Source organism: Narcine bancroftii, chromosome 5 (assembly GCF_036971445.1).
Source record: "Narcine bancroftii isolate sNarBan1 chromosome 5, sNarBan1.hap1, whole genome shotgun sequence".
NCBI lineage: Eukaryota > Metazoa > Chordata > Chondrichthyes > Torpediniformes > Narcinidae > Narcine > Narcine bancroftii.
The window spans coordinates 68,093,035-68,111,103 of record NC_091473.1 but is presented as its reverse complement, the minus strand read 5'-3'; the positions used below and the strand labels follow the sequence as shown (position 1 = coordinate 68,111,103).

Below are 18,069 nucleotides of genomic sequence, written 5' to 3'. Positions count from 1 at the left end.
ACAGCTCGGCCTTCAATACCATTATCGCTCAGTGCTGGTCAAGAAGCTACAAACTCTAGGCCTCTGTACCCCCTCTGCAACATGATCCTTGACTTTTTCATCAGAAGACCACAATCAGTACAATTGGAAACAATGTCTCCTCCTCACTGATTATCAACACAGGCATACTTTAAGGGTGTATGCTTGGCCCACTGCTCTACACGTTATACACCTATGACTGTGTTGCCAGACACAATTCCAATGCCATCTACAAGTTTGCCATGACACTACAGTTATCGACAGAATCACAAACGACAATGAGGAAGCGTACAGGAGGAAGATAGATCAGGTCATTGAATGGTGTAATGACAACAACTTTGCACTCAATGTCAGCAAAACCAAAGAGATGATTGTGAACTTCAGGAGGAAGTCAGGGGAACACGACCCAGTCCTCATCAAGGGCTCAGTGGTGGAGAGGGTCAAGAACTTCAAATTCCTGGGCGTCAACATCTCCGAGGATCTGTCCTAGAGCCTCCATGCTGATGCAATCACAAAGAAGGCTCGCCAGCGGCTATACTTTGTGAGGTGTCTAAGGCGGTTCGATGTGCCACCGAAGACTCTAATGAATTTCTACAGGTGTACCGTGGAGAGCATTCTGGCTGGTTGCATCACTGTCTGGTATGAAGATGCCAACTCTCAGGTCAAGAATAAACTCCAGAGGGTTGTTAACACAGCCTGCGACATCACAGGCCCAGACTTCACTCCATTGAGATCATCTACATGAGGCAGTTTTTAAAAAGCAGCATCTATCCTCAAAGACCCTCATCACTCAGGGCATGCCCCTTTCACTCTACCATTGGGAAACAGGTACAGGAGCCTAAAAATGAGCATTCAATGGCACAAGGGCAGCTTCTTCCCCACTGTCATCAGATTCCTGAATAATCCATGAACAAAAGGCGTTCCTTTTCGTGCTCTATTATTGTTATTTTTTTTCTATATAGTAATGTTGTAAGATGGTTATAATATGAATGTTTGCACTAAGATGCTGCTGGAAAACACTGAATTTCATGACTTGTTCATGACAATAAATTCTGATTCTGATATACATCAACCTAAACCCCCACCCACTATCATTTCCTATAAAACATTCACATTGTAAGATCCTTGCTCCCTCATCAGACTCTCAGTCATCAGATTAGACATTAAGGCCTCCAAGTGGAAAAGAAATGGACTTTTTTACTTTAACAAAATTCAGGTGATCAGTGTTTTGTTCACTGAAAGTGAGCCTTCAACAAAGATGCTTCTCCCCTCAACCAGAAAAATCAGGTTTATAAATCAATGTGCAAATCCATCAAGCCAGGCAGATTTTCAGATGCCATGCATATTTTTAACTTTTTATGACATGGCAAGACATTACAGAACTTAAATACTTTCCCTTTTCAGCATTCCAAAAGGACCAAGGTGCACTATTCCATCACCACAAAATATCCTCTTCTCCGTCAACCACAGAAGATATAAACCCTCCACCTCTGAGGTCAGCCCCAAGCTTTATCTTGGACTTTTACTGACCACTATATTCACGTAGCATATAACAATGAGAAACTGAAAATGTTCTGCATTCTGTGTCAAAAAGCTCCTTGTTCTGCACTTATCTGAGAAAGGACAGTCTTGTAACACAGTTGTACTTTGTGATTTCTAAACTGATCATTGCCTTTGTGTTCCAATATAATTTCCTTTCAAATATTTATGTTTTGATGTGTTCATGCTTTAGATTATATAGAGCATTTACTTATTTAGGGTGTACATTGGTAACGAAGGCATCATTGGTAAGCTTAGTGGCTTCAGCAGGGCTGAGGTATCTGCAGGAAGTTTGTTCCCCTATCTTTTGTGGAAAGGGAAAACATAGTTTCTTACATTTGGTGTCAACAATATTACAATCCCTATGTTGGAAAAAAATGTTTGGAGAACACCTGTGTTCTGTCCAAAATCTGGGATTTCTAGTTGTCTGCCACTTTAATTCTCTTAGTCAGTCTGAGATTACTCCAAAAATGTCTCATGTAAACTCAAAAAAATAGGACCCCACCCTTCATTAGGTTCCATGCCAGCTAACAGGCCTTAATTTAAATTTTAATATTTAACAATTTCAGGTAAGCACTGATCTTTTGATATCCATGATGACCTCGTACCTCTATTTCAATTTATCACTTTACTGAGTCTAAATGCCTGTTAGCACTTTTACCTTAACAACTTTGGTCTGCATGTGATAAAAAGACGTATCCTTTGTTACTCTCTGAAACTTAAACTACAAATTTTGTCATCACTTTTTTTTTAAAGATCAAGAGAACTTCAGAGTTCAGAACCTTCACTCCTGTCTGAAACAAAAGTGTTAGCAGTCACATTGTTGCAGACTTTCCTGCTAATTTAAAGTACCTCTTACAAAGTTGACATTTTAACCAGATAATGCGACCTTTTTCTGCTTTCTGATGATAAAAGTACACATTTTTAATATAGAAATTAATTATCCAAAAAGTTCACTCTTGTTTCGGCAAGGGCTCGTAGGCCGAGAGGGCCTATTATCTTGTTGTCTGTCTAAATTTTAAAAGTTTAAATTTTAAGAATTCTCATTCCAAAATGTTGACCTATTCTCCCTTCTATTAACGCTGTGAAATCTATTGAATGCTTCCAACATTTGCAGTTTTTGTTTTAGCATTCCTGCACCTGCAGTGTTTTGGTTCACTTACTTTTCAGCATCAGCTTATTTGATTTGAATATCATTCAGTCCTAGGATAAACATTTTCTATTAGCATATTAGTTGGAGAATGCGACAATTCATGATCTGAAATGCTGATCCACAAATTTGCACATTTTTTTTATCATTATAAGGTCAAGTTTTAAAAAAATGCAATATATCACAAAAGATATTTTAAAAAGTACTATTTTTGAGCATATTGGTCAATGAGTAAATCTTTTCTACAACTCAGATCTTGCACAGCAAAAAAGATGTCCATTTAATAGCACCAGTCGGTTCATGAGAGCAGCATTTGGAACCATTATATGTCATTAGACAAGCTAAAGACAAGTGGTTATTGCCCATTGCACAGAACAGAAAATATTTCACAAAATCGTTTACCTTTCAAATGCTGGCCATGACACTTCTTCACTGAGTTCAGAGCCTTCACTACTGCCTGAAACAAAAAATGTTAAGGAAGTCATTATTGTGCAGACTTTCTTGTTAATTTAAAGTACTTTTCACAAAGTTGACATTTTAACCAGATAATGTGACTTTTAAAAAAAAATTTCTGGTAATAAAAGTGCACTTTTTTAATAAAAAAAATAATTATACAAGAAGTACACAATTGTTTTGGTGATCATTCACTGAATGAATGAAACTTTTTTTTAAAAAAAGACCAATTTTCAAAACTATTCCTTTTACTTTATTCTAAAAATATTCTTGGTTAATCTACTGCACAGTCAAATCTGGAATATGGACTGCACAAGAGCATGGTATAGACAACTAATTTCACAAATGCTATGGCTTCACTTGAATAGGGGAAGACAATAAAAGAGAAAGGATTCAGTTCAAGATGTGCCAGTGAGGGATGTGGTTGGGGTGGCAATTAAATAAAAATAAAGCAATGACATTTGTGGGTAAGACTGTTGATGATCTACAAGGGGAATGCACTTAAAGGATTCTAAGTGCTGAGTTCGACAGCCTTAGACTTGTTTGGATGTGTTCCCTTCAAATATTCCTGATCTAAAAACTTTATTTATCAAGGTGTGCCTATGGAGTGCAAATTAATTTCTCAGTATCGATGCCCAATTGTTCACTGTAGGCTGTTAGGCACATCTTGTCATATCAAGTGTCTTCATCAGCAGTATATCATACACACACTTCATGAATGACATTCTGAGTTTTCAGATAGAACACTATCAGACAGCACACAATCTTTTCTACTTGGTAATGGATTTCTTAGCAAATGTCTCTTACTTAAAATACTACAGATGAGCACAAAATTGTTGTTACATCTCGCAAGTACAGAGCATTTGTTATTCAATAGCAAAATACCTAAGATCAAGAAATCCATCAGCCATTCCAGTCTACTTAACAAGATTGAAGAGGGAAGTGAAATAAGAAAATAAATCAACATTTAATTATACAGTTAGACAGATAAATCAATAAACTACCCATTGAAGAAATAATCTAAGTGTGCAAGCAAAGGAAACTTGTGAATCCTCCAAAACATGCAAAACAATCCATTAGAAAAGTCTGGAGGATTGGTGTTTTAAAACAATTGGCAAATCCCTGAAACACGCTTTGACTGAGCAAGGTACTGCCCTCTAAACCCACCCATCACAGTGCAACTAATCCAAGAAAATTGACTAGCCAATCTCTCTCATTGTCTATCAGAAACACAGATCTTTGTGCTCCCAAGGAGATTGCTCAGTTTTTCAGACAGCTCTCTCATAATACAGCCCAAACGAGCTGAAACAAGCACAATAACATTTCAGCCCAACCAACTCACCCTACCCTTCCCTACTGAACAAAACAAAAACCTCAAAGACTTCATTCTTCAACCCGTACAGCAGTTCAACTCCAATTCAAATATGATTAAGTAATTATCCTTTTTATTTTCTGAGGTGAAATTCAGCATTTTCAACTGTAAGGGTCAAGTATGTCCTGGCTCTACTGGGGGATACATCTGGCCTCCCTTCTACTGACTGCATAAATTCAACCTTTAATCCTTCCCCAAGAATAATTTTCCAGTAACACAGAAATTTGGGCCTCTTTTTCCACAGGAACCCATTTCTTACCAACTGTAAATCAAATTTTGAATCTATTCCCCAAGAAGGAATTTAGTCCCATCCCAGATCCTTAAAAACTTGGCCCAAATCCTTCCATTCCAACTTTAAACTGTATTTGCATAGGTCTTTCATATTACAAATTGGATAATTCCTTCCAGCTTTTTAAATCCTGGCAATTTTGTATCATAAAGATAGAATCAGTGTCCAGTAAGTAACCTTTGCATTTTCCTGCATCCACTCAGAACAAGTAATCTTTCTGATACAATAACAATTTATTACACAATATATAGCCTGGGAAGAAGCTGTCGAGTCTGTCAAATCTCTTCCCAACAGCAATCCAGCTAAATCTACTAATCCCTGAACCCTGCAAAACCCTCAGAACTGTGAATTTTGTTTTTCCATATATGCATTTTGATTCTTTTACCAATTGCCTTCATTGTATGTCTCACGACTCTTGGCCCTTACTTATTTGAAGAATTTCACATGGAATGGAACACTGTGCCATTAATTGCATTTTGTGCTGAAAAGATAGTTATTGATGACACATCTAAATAGTTGGGGCAAGAACATTTCTCAAGTGACAAAGGTAGTGGTAGATATGGTGATCTGTCTCTTTTTAACCTTGACAGAGTTAACAAGGAGTGAGTTCCAGGATTTGACTCAAAAATCATGAATAATGAAACATTTCCACCTTAGGTACATGATCTGCAACAATACTTTTAAGAACTGGCCCTCTCAAGCATTTGTTGTTCTTGATCTTCTGAACTGGAGAAATTGCAGCATTAGGATATACAGTCAAAGCAGGCTGGGTGTCTTTGTATAGTGTATGTCATAAATGTTGCATGCAGCAGCTGGATTGGCGATTCATGGATGGTCAAACAAATTTAGGGGCAATGCAATGCCAGTCATTCGGGTATATGCATCACATTTCTCACGTGCCATTTCTGAGGCAAAGGCTCTATCTGCTGCTCAACATTTGCCTGTTAACTGGAAATATTTTGGAGCTTGAACATTTCATCCCTTGTCACAGACTACCCACATTCATTCCTGCGCTTGCAGCCATAGTATTTATGTGGTTGGTCTCAGAAAAATTTGGGTCTTTGAGGACCTCAGAATTGGTGATAGCAATGCCCTTGAAATTCTACAGCAGTAGTGGCACGTTTTCTTAGTGGAAGAGGTCCTGTGAAGGAAATGGATCTTAACTAACCTATCCATGCTGTTCCAGTCTAGCTCCATAGTATTTAAGAATTGCAAATGAAACTGCATACTGTGTGATTAACCTCACCTTGTGATGATAAAGTCATTGATGAAGGAGCTGAAAGTAGTGGGGCCTTGGACATAGATCGATGCACTTCTTTTGCAATGCCTTGGGGCTGAGATACAATATGGCTGATAAAATTTCTGTGCTAATTTTGACTCCAGTTGATTGAGAGTTTTCACTCTTACCTCACCTCTGGAATTTAGTTCTTTTGTCCTTGTTTGGATCCATGCTATAATTAGATCTGTCTCCTGGTGATCCAAAATCTTAGACTGAACATCAATAAGCCATGATAAAGAGGTAAATGTGGGAAACACTCAATGGTCAGCAGAAAGGTAAATGGGATTAACATATCAGCAATAAGATCGTATATCATCCTAAAATTTCACCCCTGTTTCTCTCTCAACAGATGCTACCTGATCTGCCAGAAAGCCGTTTATTGGTGACTAGGTAATGCTCAATAGGTATGTCATATTGCTCAAGATTGAGTATAGATTGATGAGACAGCAACTGGCCAAATTGAATTTATTTTGGTATTTTGAGGACAACAGATTCCTGCTTCCCCCAAGACATTTGTGAACCAGATTATACGATGTACAGATCTCAAATTTTGATATCAAAATGGTCAGAGATGGATTCACACACCAAGTGATATTCCACTGGAAATGGTGGAGCTTTCAGCTTGGACTCTTGAAGGGGTGTAGTTTTCCATTACACTGTCATCCAGCAAGTGTCGAGGTCTTCCATTGGGAAATGTAGCACTCTTAAACTCAGCTGTATTCATCTTGTGTATAAAGCTGAAGGAAAAAAAAATTGTTGTTTAATATTTCCCAAACTAATTTTTTAAAAAGTGCCTAAAATCACAAAGTGTTTTACTTGTTTTTTCCCCTCTGGAGAAATTCAATATCCTAATGATCTCTACGGATGTTTACCATTGAAATGGAAAGGGCCCTGCTGCCACCCGAGAGGCCTGAAGTCCTGTTGCTGTTGCCGCCGGAGGCCCGAGGACCCGCTGCCGCCCGGGGGGGCCCAAGGTCCTGCCTGAGTCCGCCTGAGGTAACGGCTGCATCGTGGGGAAAGACAGCCAGCCGAGACCGGGCCTGCCCGCACCGCTGCCCAAGCACCAAACACAGGCCGCCGTCACCAGGCAAACCCCGGCAGCACACACAGCCTGACCGTTGGCAGCTGAGCCCCGGGCTGGGAGCAGTCAATGAGAACTGTTTAGTGAATTTCAGAGTTTAACACACACCTCAAAAACCAATAGTCTAAACACTAACAACTGTGAACTCCATTGCAGAGTTCTCTCCAATCTTATAAAAAATTTTCTACTAGAACCTTTCTTTCTGATCCTCAACCAATGCTGCATCCCCTTTACTCGGCCGCGGAAGGAGTAAACGCACGCAGGCCGATTCCAGGGTGCACCACTCCATAACTGTGGACAGCAGTCGAGGATCTCCAGAAATGGTTCGACCTAAAAGGGCAGGCAGGCCTCTTCAGCCCTGTTAAGCAACCTGCATAGGAGAAGGTCACTCCGATATAAAACCTATGACCCAATGACCTCGCTGCCACGCCCCAGCTTGCTTGGCCATGGCACACGAACCATGGATGTAAAGGGTGGGGCCAGTACTGCGCACACTGCACTCCACCTAAAAGCTCCTTTGTGCAGGCCCCAGGACAAGTCCACGTCCTCCCCCTCAAAAGATGCACACAAGCTCAAGCTAGCATGCTGGAACATCAGAACCATACTAGACAAGGCTGACAGCCACCGACCTGAACGTCGGTCTGCCCTCATCACACATGAACTCCTCAGACTCGACATCAACATAGCCGCTCTCAGCGAAGTCCGCCTTGCAGATGTAGGCAGCCTCCAAGAACACGGCGCGGGCTACACACTCTACTGGTCTGGCAAGCCTCAGGCTGAACGACGCCTATCTGGTGTTGGCTTCATGGTCAAGAACTCCATTGCATCCAAACTCGAAAACCTCCTGACAGGCCACTCTGACCGGATCATGTCCATGCGACTCCACCTTCAAAACAAGCGTCGCATCATCCTCATCAGTGTCTATGCTCCAACCCTTCAGGCAGAACCAACAGAAAAGGACGTTCTACACTGATCTGTGCAACCTCATCCAACGCACCCCTACAGCCGACAAGGTTGTCATCCTTGGCGAATTCAACGCTTGCGTCGGCAAAGACTCAGAAACCTGGCCAGGAATCCTAGGCAAGCATGGTGTCGGCAAGTGCAATGACAACGGGCGCCTCCTGTTGGAGCTCTGCGCAGAACAGCGGCTTGTCATTACTAACACCATTTTCCAGCAGAGAGACAGCCTGAAGACTACCTAGATGCATCCCCGATCCAAACACTGGCACCTCCTGGACTACGTTCTGGTGCGAGGAAGAGACAAATGAGATGTGCTCCACACCAGGGTCATGCCCAGCGCGGAATGCCACACTGACCTCCGGCTTGTTCGTTGCAAGCTCAACCTTCACTTCAAGCCAAAGTTCAAGAACAGTGGAGCCCCCAGAAAGAGGTTCAATGTTGGAAACTTGCAGTCAGACGTAGTGAGAGGAAACTTCCAGGCAAACCTCCAAGCAAAGCTCGAGGATACAAACTGCCTCACGGACACGTCTCCTGAAACCCTCTGGGATCAGCTGAAAACGGCCATACTGCAATCCACTGAAGAGGTACTGGGCTTCTCCTCCAGGAAAAACAAGGACTGGTTTGATGAAAGCAACCAGGAAATCCAGGAGCTGCTGGCAAAGAAGCGATCTCCCCACCAGGCTCACCTTGCAAAGCCTTCCTGGCCAGAGAAAAAACAAGCCTCTGTCTCGCATGCAGCCATCTTCAGCGCAAAATCCGGGAGATCCAAAATGAGTGGTGGACTAGCCTCACCAAACGAACCCAGCTTAGTGCCGACATTGGCAACTTCAGGGGTTTTTATGAGACACTAAAGGCGGTGTACGGCCCCTCACCCCAAGTCCAAAGCCCTCTGCACAGCTCAGATGGCGAAGTCCTCCTCAGTGACAAGATCTCCATCCTCAATCGATGGTCAGAACACTTCCAATCCCTTTTCAGTGCCAATCGCTCAGTCCAAGAATCTGCCCTGCTCCAGCTCCCTCAACAACCCTTGAGTCTAGAGCTGGATGAGGTCCTTACCCGGGAAGAGACATATAAGGCAATTGAACAACTGAAAAGTGGCAAAGCAGCAGGTATGGATGGAATGCCCCCAGAGGTCTGGAAGGCTGGCGGCAAAGCTCTGGATACCAAACTGCATGAGTTTTTCATGCTCTGCTGGGACCAAGGAAAGCTGCCTCAGGACCTTCATGATGCCATCATCATCACCCTGTACAAAAACAAAGGCGAGAAATCAGACTTCTCAAACTACAGGGGAATCATGCTGCTCTCCATTGTAGGCAAAATCTTCGCTAGGATTCTCCTTAATAGACTAATACCTCGTGTCGCCGAAAATGTCCTCCCAGAAACACACAGAGGAAATACTGACATGGTCTTTGCCCTCAGACAGCTCCAAGAAAAGTGCAGAGAACAAAACAAAGGACTCTACATCACCTTTGTTGACCTCACCAAAGCCTTTGACACCGTGAGCAGGAAAGGGCTTTGGCAAATACGAGAGCGCCTCGGATGCCCCCCCCCAAGTTCCTCAACATGGTTATCCAACTGCACGAAAACCAACAAGGTCGGGTCAGATACAGCAATGAGCTCTCGGACCCCTTCTCCATTGACAACGGCATGAAGCAAGGCTGCGTCCTCGCACCAACCCTCTTTACTATCTTCTTCAGCATGATGCTGAAACAAGCCATGAAAGACCTCAACAATGAAGACGCTGTTTACATCCGGTACCACACGGATGGCAGTCTCTTCAATCTGAGGCGCCTGCAAGCTCACACCAAGACACAAGAGCAACTTGTCCATGAACTACTCTTTGCAGACGATGCCGCTTTAGTTGCCCATTCAGAGCCAGCTCTCCAGCGCATGACGTCCCCCTGTTTTGCGGAAACTGCCAAAATGTTTGGCCTGGAAGTCTGCCTGAAGAAAACTGAGGTCCTCCATCAGCCAGCTCCCAACTATGACTACCAGCCCCCCCACATCTCCATCGAGCACACAGAACTCAAAACGGTCAACCAGTTTACCTACCTCGGCTGCACCATTTCATCGGATGCAAGGATCGACAAAGAGATAGACAACAGACTCGCCAAAGCAAATAGCACCTTTGGAAGACTACACAAAAGAGTCTAGAAAAACAACCACCTGAAGAAACACACAAAGATCAGCGTGTACAGAGCCGTTGTCATACCCACGCTCCTGTTCGGCTCCGAATCATGGGTCCTCTACCGGCATTACCTACGGCTCCTAGAACACTTCCATCAGCGCTGTCTCCGCTCCATCCTCAACATTCATTGGAATGACTTCATCACCAGCATCGAAGTACTCGAGCTGGCAGAGTCCGCAAGCATCGAATCCATGCTGCTGAAGACCCAACTGCGCTGGGTGGGTCACGTCTTCAGAATGGAGGACCATTGCCTTCCCAAGATCGTGTTCTATGGTGAGCTCTCCACTGGCTACCGAGATAGAGGTGCACCAAAGAAGAGGTACAAGGACTGCTTAAAGAAATCTCTTGGTGCCTGCCAAATTGACCCCCGCCAGTGGGCTGATCTCGCCTCCAACCGTGCATCTTGGCACCTCACAGTTCGGCAGGCAGCAACCTCCTTTGAAGAAGACCGCAGAGCCCACCCCACTGACAAAAGACAAAGGAGGAAAAACCCAACACCCAATCCCAACCAACCAATTTTCCCTTGCAACCACTGCAACCATGCCTGCCAGTCCCACATCGGACTTGTCAGTCACCAATGAGCCTGCAGCAGACGTGGACATACCCCTCCATAAATCTTCGTCCACGAAGCCAAACCAAAGAAAAATGAAGAAGGAAAGAGAAATAATCTGTAAATACAATTTACAATTCTACAGATTTCAGTATCACCATGCCTCCATCAAGCTTTACACTACAAGTTAATGCTTTCGATCATTTCAGCCAATTATTTTTACCTGCACATATACATTCTATGGGAACTTCTGAAATATAACATGAATGCCTAAAGTTACACAATAATATTTTTTAATGAACTTTTAGTAATGTTAATGAAACAATCTATGTCAACCTGAAGCAAAGAATTATAAAATGATGTCTAAACCAAATAATTGTGGGCATATTCAAGCTGTTATGATTATTTTACTTTATTCTTACTTTTAGAGAATCTACAATTATAATTTGTTCTTTGTTTATCTGAAATCTACACAAATAACTTAACTTATCAAAGACCACAAGCAAGAATCCTGAGCTACCTCAGCTCACTCCAGCCAACTGAACAAGGTCCTTTGTCAGGAATTAGAAAAAAAACAGGTAGTTGCCTGAATAAAAAGATGCAGGGAATGGGGAGGAGCAAAGGGGAGGTGAACGTGTTCAAAGGTAAGAGGTTACATGTGGGAGGGTAGAAGAGAAAACATGATGAGGAAGAGGGCAAAAAGGAGTAGCTCTTTGACAGAAGGAAATTAGGTGGAGAGCTAAAGGAAAGAAGACTGAGGGATGGGGAAAGAGAAAGAAATGGGAGGGGGTTGACAGAAATTTGAAGTCGTTGTCAATTATGTCTGGTTGGAGACTGCCAACACAGAATATAAAGTGTTGTTCCTCCAATTTTCTGGGTAGCCATGGTTTAGCAGTACAGGAACATGTACTCCACCCTACTTTATTAAGAAAGAGGTCATTGTCCTGAGTCCAAACCATCAGAATTCTTTTAAGGTGCCGCCTATTAGGCTGCTAAATAAATTGAGGGCCCATGAAATTACAGGGAAGTTATTAAACTGGATAGATAAGTGGTTGATGGGCAAAAGCAAAGGGTTGAAATTAAGGGTTCCCGTTGTGCATGGGGGCCTGTAACTAGTGGTGTTCCACAGGGGTCAGTATTGGGGCTGCTGCTGTTTACAATTTATATTAATGATTTGGATTGTGGCATAAATGGTTTTGTGGCCAAATTTGCAGATGATACCAAGATAGGTGGCAGAGTAGGAAGTGTAATAGAAACTGTAAAGTTGCAGAAGGGTATAAACAGATTAGGAGACTGGGCAAAATTATGGCAGATTAGATTTAATATCGAGAAATGTACAGTTGTACACTTTGGCAGTGGAAACAAACAGGCAGAATACTATTTGGATGGGGTGAAAATTCAGTCCTCGGATGTGCAAAGGGACCTGGTGCCTCATGCAAGGAAACCTAAAAGTTAATGACCAGGTGAAATTGGTAGTGAAGAAAGTGAATGCACTTCACTTTCTTGAAATGGCATTCATTTCAAGAGGAATAGTGTACAAGAGGTGTGGATGAGGCTCTATGGGGCACAGTGGGACCTCATTTGGAGTACTGTGTGCAGTTTTGGGCCCCCTATCTTAGAAAGGATGTGATGTTGTTGAAGAGGGTGCAGAGGAGATTTACTAGGATGATTCCCGGAATGCAAGGGCTAACGTACGAGGAGCGTTTTGCAGCTCTTGGGTTGTATTCATTGGAGTACAGGAGAATAAGAGGAGATCTCATAGAGGCTTATCATATTTTGAAAGGTTTAGATAGGGTGGATGCGTGTAAGATGTTTCCCTTGGTGGGTGAATCGAGGACAAAGGGTCATAGTCTGAAAATAAGAAGTTATCCATATAAAACAGAGATTAGGAAGAACTGTGGATCTGTGGAACTCGCTGCCGCATACAGCAGTGGAAGCCAGATCACTGGGAGTATTTAAACAAGAAATAGACAAGTATCTCATTAGTGAGGGCATCAAGGGATATAGGAAAAGGCCGGATATTGGAAGTAGTGTAGTGTAGATTTATGGAACAGACTCGATGGGCCTAATAGCATGTTTCTGTTCCTTTCTCTTGTGATTATTTAAGATCCATCCTCAATGGCTGTGACGTCATGTCATATTTAAACTTAGAGAAGATTAGATGCTCAATTTCCAATTTGAATGTAAATTTGCAAACACCGTAGGGACCCTTTTTGAATTACTTTTATGATCTTTGATTTCTTATGAAGATAGAAATGTTGACTAATGAGGTAATTTATCATTCTGATAAGAATTCTGTTTTTCTTTTCTTTTTTTTTGACCAAACAGCTTCTTTCTTGGTAGTGGGTTTAGATTTTCCTTTTTTTATATAATAAAATAATATAATATCAACACAATATATTTGATTAAAATGTGGAAATGATATGATTTAAGTGTAATGTATTTTTTTGAATTTTAACATATTTTAACATATGTTCTTATTTTTGGATGTGAAATTTCAATGTTAATAAAAGTATTGAAAAGATGATGTGTCCAATAACAGTAGTGTCATCTGCAAACTCAGAGATGGGAATTGGAACAGTGCTTGGCCTCATAGTAAGAGTGCATAAGATATAGTAGGGAGCTGAATATGTAGTCTCATGGGGCACCGGACTTCACGATTATTATGGAGGATGTCCTCACTGACTGCAGATTCCAGTTCAGGAAGTTAAGGATGCAGTTGCAGAGCAGAGTTCTGAGGATGGGGTCCAGGAGTTTGGAGATGAGTTTGTTTGGGTCTGTGGTGTTGAAAGAAGAGCTATAATCAACAGAAGCATAACATAGTTGTCTTTATTATCCAGATATTTCATACATCTCCAAATCCAGGACAATTTCTTTCCTTCCGCAATCAGACTCTTGAATGGACCTCCCATTAGAATAAGACAGATACCTTGCACTGCCTTAACTGTACTGGTGATGTTGTCTTTCTCTTCTGTTATATTACATCCTACACTTTTGTATTATGATAACACTATTTTTACTCTTGTATCATTTGCTGAAATATGTAGAAGTTGACTTGAATGAAAAGCATGCAGAACAAAGTTTCTCGCTGTATTTTAATGTGTGACAAAAATCAATCAATTTAATTAACAAGATATTTCTAATTATTTCAGAAGACTGAAGGGGCTTTGTCTCTGAAAATTGTACCTAAAAGGTAGAAATCAAAGGTGCCTAGAGTAGGGGGAAATAATCAGGAACATTGTGAAATCTATGACAGAGATAATCTACCCAAAACACATCTTCTCCCACAAGCTTTTATAAAACAATTAAGAAAATATTGCATTTCAAACCTGAGCTCTGAAAATATAATGCTTGATCCAAAAGAAATAATAGATGAATAGAATACTGACTTGTATCCAAGGCTATAGGACTTCCTGTGTCCATGTGTAAGCAGATGCCTGGCAGAAGGCGGAGTTGGTGGTATGTTCATGAGGACGGTTTCAGCTGCCATGCTTCGCCTGCTGCTCTGTGGGGATGGTGCTACATCAGGTGCTGAAGTTAAATTTTAAAAAAATCAAGTCATACAACTGCATTGTGCTGCCTTTATATTTTATACACTTTTTGATAAAATGTAACAGTAAGTCAGTTTAAAAAAAAACCAGCTTTTACATGGGAATTGTGGTGGTTAAGGTGCGAAATCTAAAAGATGAGGGAATGTTTTGAGAAGATATTTCTCCCTTGAGAAGATATGATCCCCACCATCAGGAATGACTGCTGTTGGAGAGCAGCAGCAGTTGTTGGGGATCCACATCCCCCGGCGCACGCTCTGTTCTCACTGCTGCCATCAGGAGGGAGGTGTGGATGCCACAGGATTCACGCCACTGGGTTCAGGGCAGCTGGTGCCCCTCCACCATCAGACTCCTCAACAACAGACTCAGTTGGGGAATTATTTATGGACACTTTATTGATTGTTTATTCTCTCTGCATTGCACGGTCAGTTTGCATTTACATGTTTACATGTGTATATTGTGTACAGTTATTTTTGCATTACCAATAAGTGTAATCCTGCCTCACCCACAGGAAAAAGAATCTCAGGGTTGTATGTGATATCATGTATGTACTCGGACAATAATTCTGAAATCTTAAGATATTTCTGCTAGTTATTGAATCAATAACAAGGAAAAGCAGTAATCAATGAAGGAAAAACTTAAATTATTAGAGCATTTTCATCACATTAGGGAATCATTACAAAATTATTGAAGATGAAAGGGATTATTTGCAAATATATGATTTTACAATACATATTTTGAAAACAAAATCAAGATGTAGGGAATTGCACAAATTCAAATTTAAATAGAATTGACCATTTCAGTCAGCAAGAGTACAGGTCAAAGAATATCCTTTATGCTACACTTGACTGGATTGAAAAATGAAAAGATTATATTGCAACAAGAGGGCATGCCAGTCAAAATATGAAATTAAGGAATGGTGAAAAATATAGAAACCTTCATTTTATCTGAGAGTACTCGATGGGAGGTGATAAATCACTTTCAGTTATATAATTAATAAATCAAAACACAAAGATGCATACTTTTAATTGTATAAATTCTGGAAATTTTAGGTAAATATACAAATAATTGCAATGTAGTTAATATGATGTGCTAGTTTGCAGATGGTATTAAAATTGGTGGTGCAGTAGACAGTGGGGAAGCATATCTAAGTAGTGTCAAATGGACTTCTACTCTAACTACTGAGAGAGATTGCACTTTGTGAAGTCAAAGCAGGATAGGACTCATTCAGTAAAAGCAAGAATGCACGTCAGTACTCAGGAGTTTGCAGAGGTTTGGTTTAACACCAGAAACCCTGGCAATTTTCTAGAGGTGTGGTGGAAAGAGTGCTGACCGGCTGCATTAGGGTCTGGTATGGGAAAACCAATACCCTGAGCGTAAAGCCCTCCAAAAGGTAGTGGACACAGCCCAGGACATCACAGGCAAAACCCTCCCCACTACAGGGAACGCTGCCGTCTGAGGGCAGCAGCAATCATCAAAGACCCACACCACCCAGCACATAGTCTGTTCTCACTGCTGCCATCAGGAAAGAGGTATAGGTGCCACAAGACTCACACCACCAGGTTCAGGAACAGCTGCTACCCCTCCGCCATCAGACTCCTCAATGAGAAACTCAATCAGAGATTCATTTAAGGACTCTTACTTATTCACTTTATTTTTTTTCTTTCTGTATTGTACTTGTTCACATTTGTTTTCAGTTTACAGTTGTTTTACTTGTTTACATGGTTACGCTTTGTACAGTTTATTTTTTGCACTAGCAATTAGTGGTAATTCTGCCACAGAGAAAAGGAATCTCAAGGTTGTAGTAATGTTATGTGTTTAGACTCTTGACAAAAACATCTGAAATCTGATTTTGAATTCTAACCATTCTTTTTCTCGTACTGAAGCTGCCTCACCTACTGAGTTCTTCCAGGAAGCTTTTTGCTTCAGATACCAACATATGCATTATCTCATGTGTCTCTACACTTTCCCATCTGATTTAGTATCTGATTCATCAAGTGCTAGTCACCTTGGTTGGGTATTTCTTCCAAGGCTTTTCCCAAGGGATCATTGACCTCACTGATATTTGTGTTTTTCAAATCTGTATCATTTATATGACTTTATTCTTAGTTGTATCAGGGGAAAGGGTGGAAAGGAGGTGGGGGATAAAAACAATCTCTGCATGTTATACGGGTGTTGGAAGAGATTGTGTTGTGTGTTTGAATTTATGCAAGTCCGTGAAAATCAAAAATAAAATATTTTTTAAAAAGTGCTGATCACACTTCCTCAAACACACCAAGGTTCTGGTTCCCATGCACACTTTACCATGCCAGGATCCCAGTTCTGGTGCATCCTTTAACACACCAGGGCCTCAGTTCCAGTGCACCTTTAATATATTAGGGCCCCAGTTCTGGTGCATCCTTGGAAACTCACCAAGACCCAGTTTCCAATGATTCCTTGAAATTCACCTGGATGTCATTTCCCATGTCCTTCAAATTTATTGAGTTAGCAGGAAAATTTATTACACGATTGTGTAATATCTTTAAAAAGTGTGTCGGAGTATTAATTAGATTATCATCATATACTGTGGAAAATTTGACCATTGGCATGGCCAAAGTCACAAGCACACCAAATTAATGAGGTTTTACTGTATTTCAGTGCAAATGCTTTACAGAATTGAACATGGTCCTCCATAAGGTGCAGAGAGTGGGAAACAGCAGAAATCCATAAAAAGGCTGGCAACATCATTCTCAAATTATTTGAAGTTGCACATAAAACCTGCAATTGCAACCAGAGTGTGGAAGGAATTCTTGACTCCTGTTGCATTCTTATTCAGGAAGACTTGCTGGACATGGTCCTTGAAAAATAAATGATTTTGCACAGAGCTGAAGCCTGGAATAGATCAGTCACAGGTGGGGCAAGTTTCAGGGGCCAGGCTTCTGTTTTGTGTCCCAATAGTTTTCAGTTCTTCACTTTCCCTCTATTTCTGACATATTTGTGTCTTTGCCAGTTAAGCACAAACTTATGGTCTATTTTAGTTTCTTTGTTTCAGTATTTAAAGAAAAAGAGAAAAAACATAAAAACTGCAGGTGATGGAATCTTGAGCAAAGAGTTGCTGGAGAAATTCAGCAGATCATTCAGCATCTATGGGTAGAAATGGTCAATGAATGGAGTGAACTCTTTTTCAAGACTAAGATAGGATAGGTGAAATTACATTTATAAAGGGTCAGATGAGGAGAGGCCCAGAAGCGATCGAGTAGAGGACAGAAGATCACCAGGGTGAAACCATCTGGGGGGGGGGGAAGAGGTGTGGGGGTGGTGGATAGAAAAATAAAGATTAAAGAGAGAGAAAAAATAATAAAATAAAAAGCACAGGAGTTGATGAAGATGAGATTAGTTGAGAATGACAAGCTTGCAGGTCTTGATAAATGTAAGAAAATGGGGAACAAATTGCTGATTGAACAAGTGGATCTGGCAGAGGATAAAGCAGAATTCATGCCTGTAGCACATATTAAAGAGGCCAAAGGCTCAGGCAGAGAAAGAGAGAGGGTCCGAAGAAAGCAACATGCCTTCTTCATAGTTTCTCCCTCCACCTATCTCTCCACTTCTAACAACTTTTGTCCTCTACTGTACCTGCACCCCTCCCTAGCTTCTTTCCACCTG

General features: G+C 41.3%; 1 protein-coding gene across 11 annotated transcripts in view; it reads right to left on the bottom strand.

Moving 5' to 3' along the window:
- The window catches only part of ralgps2 (Ral GEF with PH domain and SH3 binding motif 2), a 486,036-nt gene that overhangs the window by 89,638 nt on the left and 378,329 nt on the right, over nucleotides 1-18,069 (bottom strand). For all 11 annotated transcript variants that reach the window (XM_069937722.1, XM_069937721.1, XM_069937720.1 and 8 more), the window contains 3 exons: nucleotides 14,269-14,410; nucleotides 6,686-6,837; nucleotides 3,110-3,164 (listed from right to left, as the gene is read on the bottom strand). In XM_069937722.1, the coding sequence (XP_069793823.1) occupies nucleotides 3,110-3,164; nucleotides 6,686-6,837; nucleotides 14,269-14,410 (349 nt within the window). The remainder of the gene's footprint in view (nucleotides 1-3,109; nucleotides 3,165-6,685; nucleotides 6,838-14,268; nucleotides 14,411-18,069) is intronic.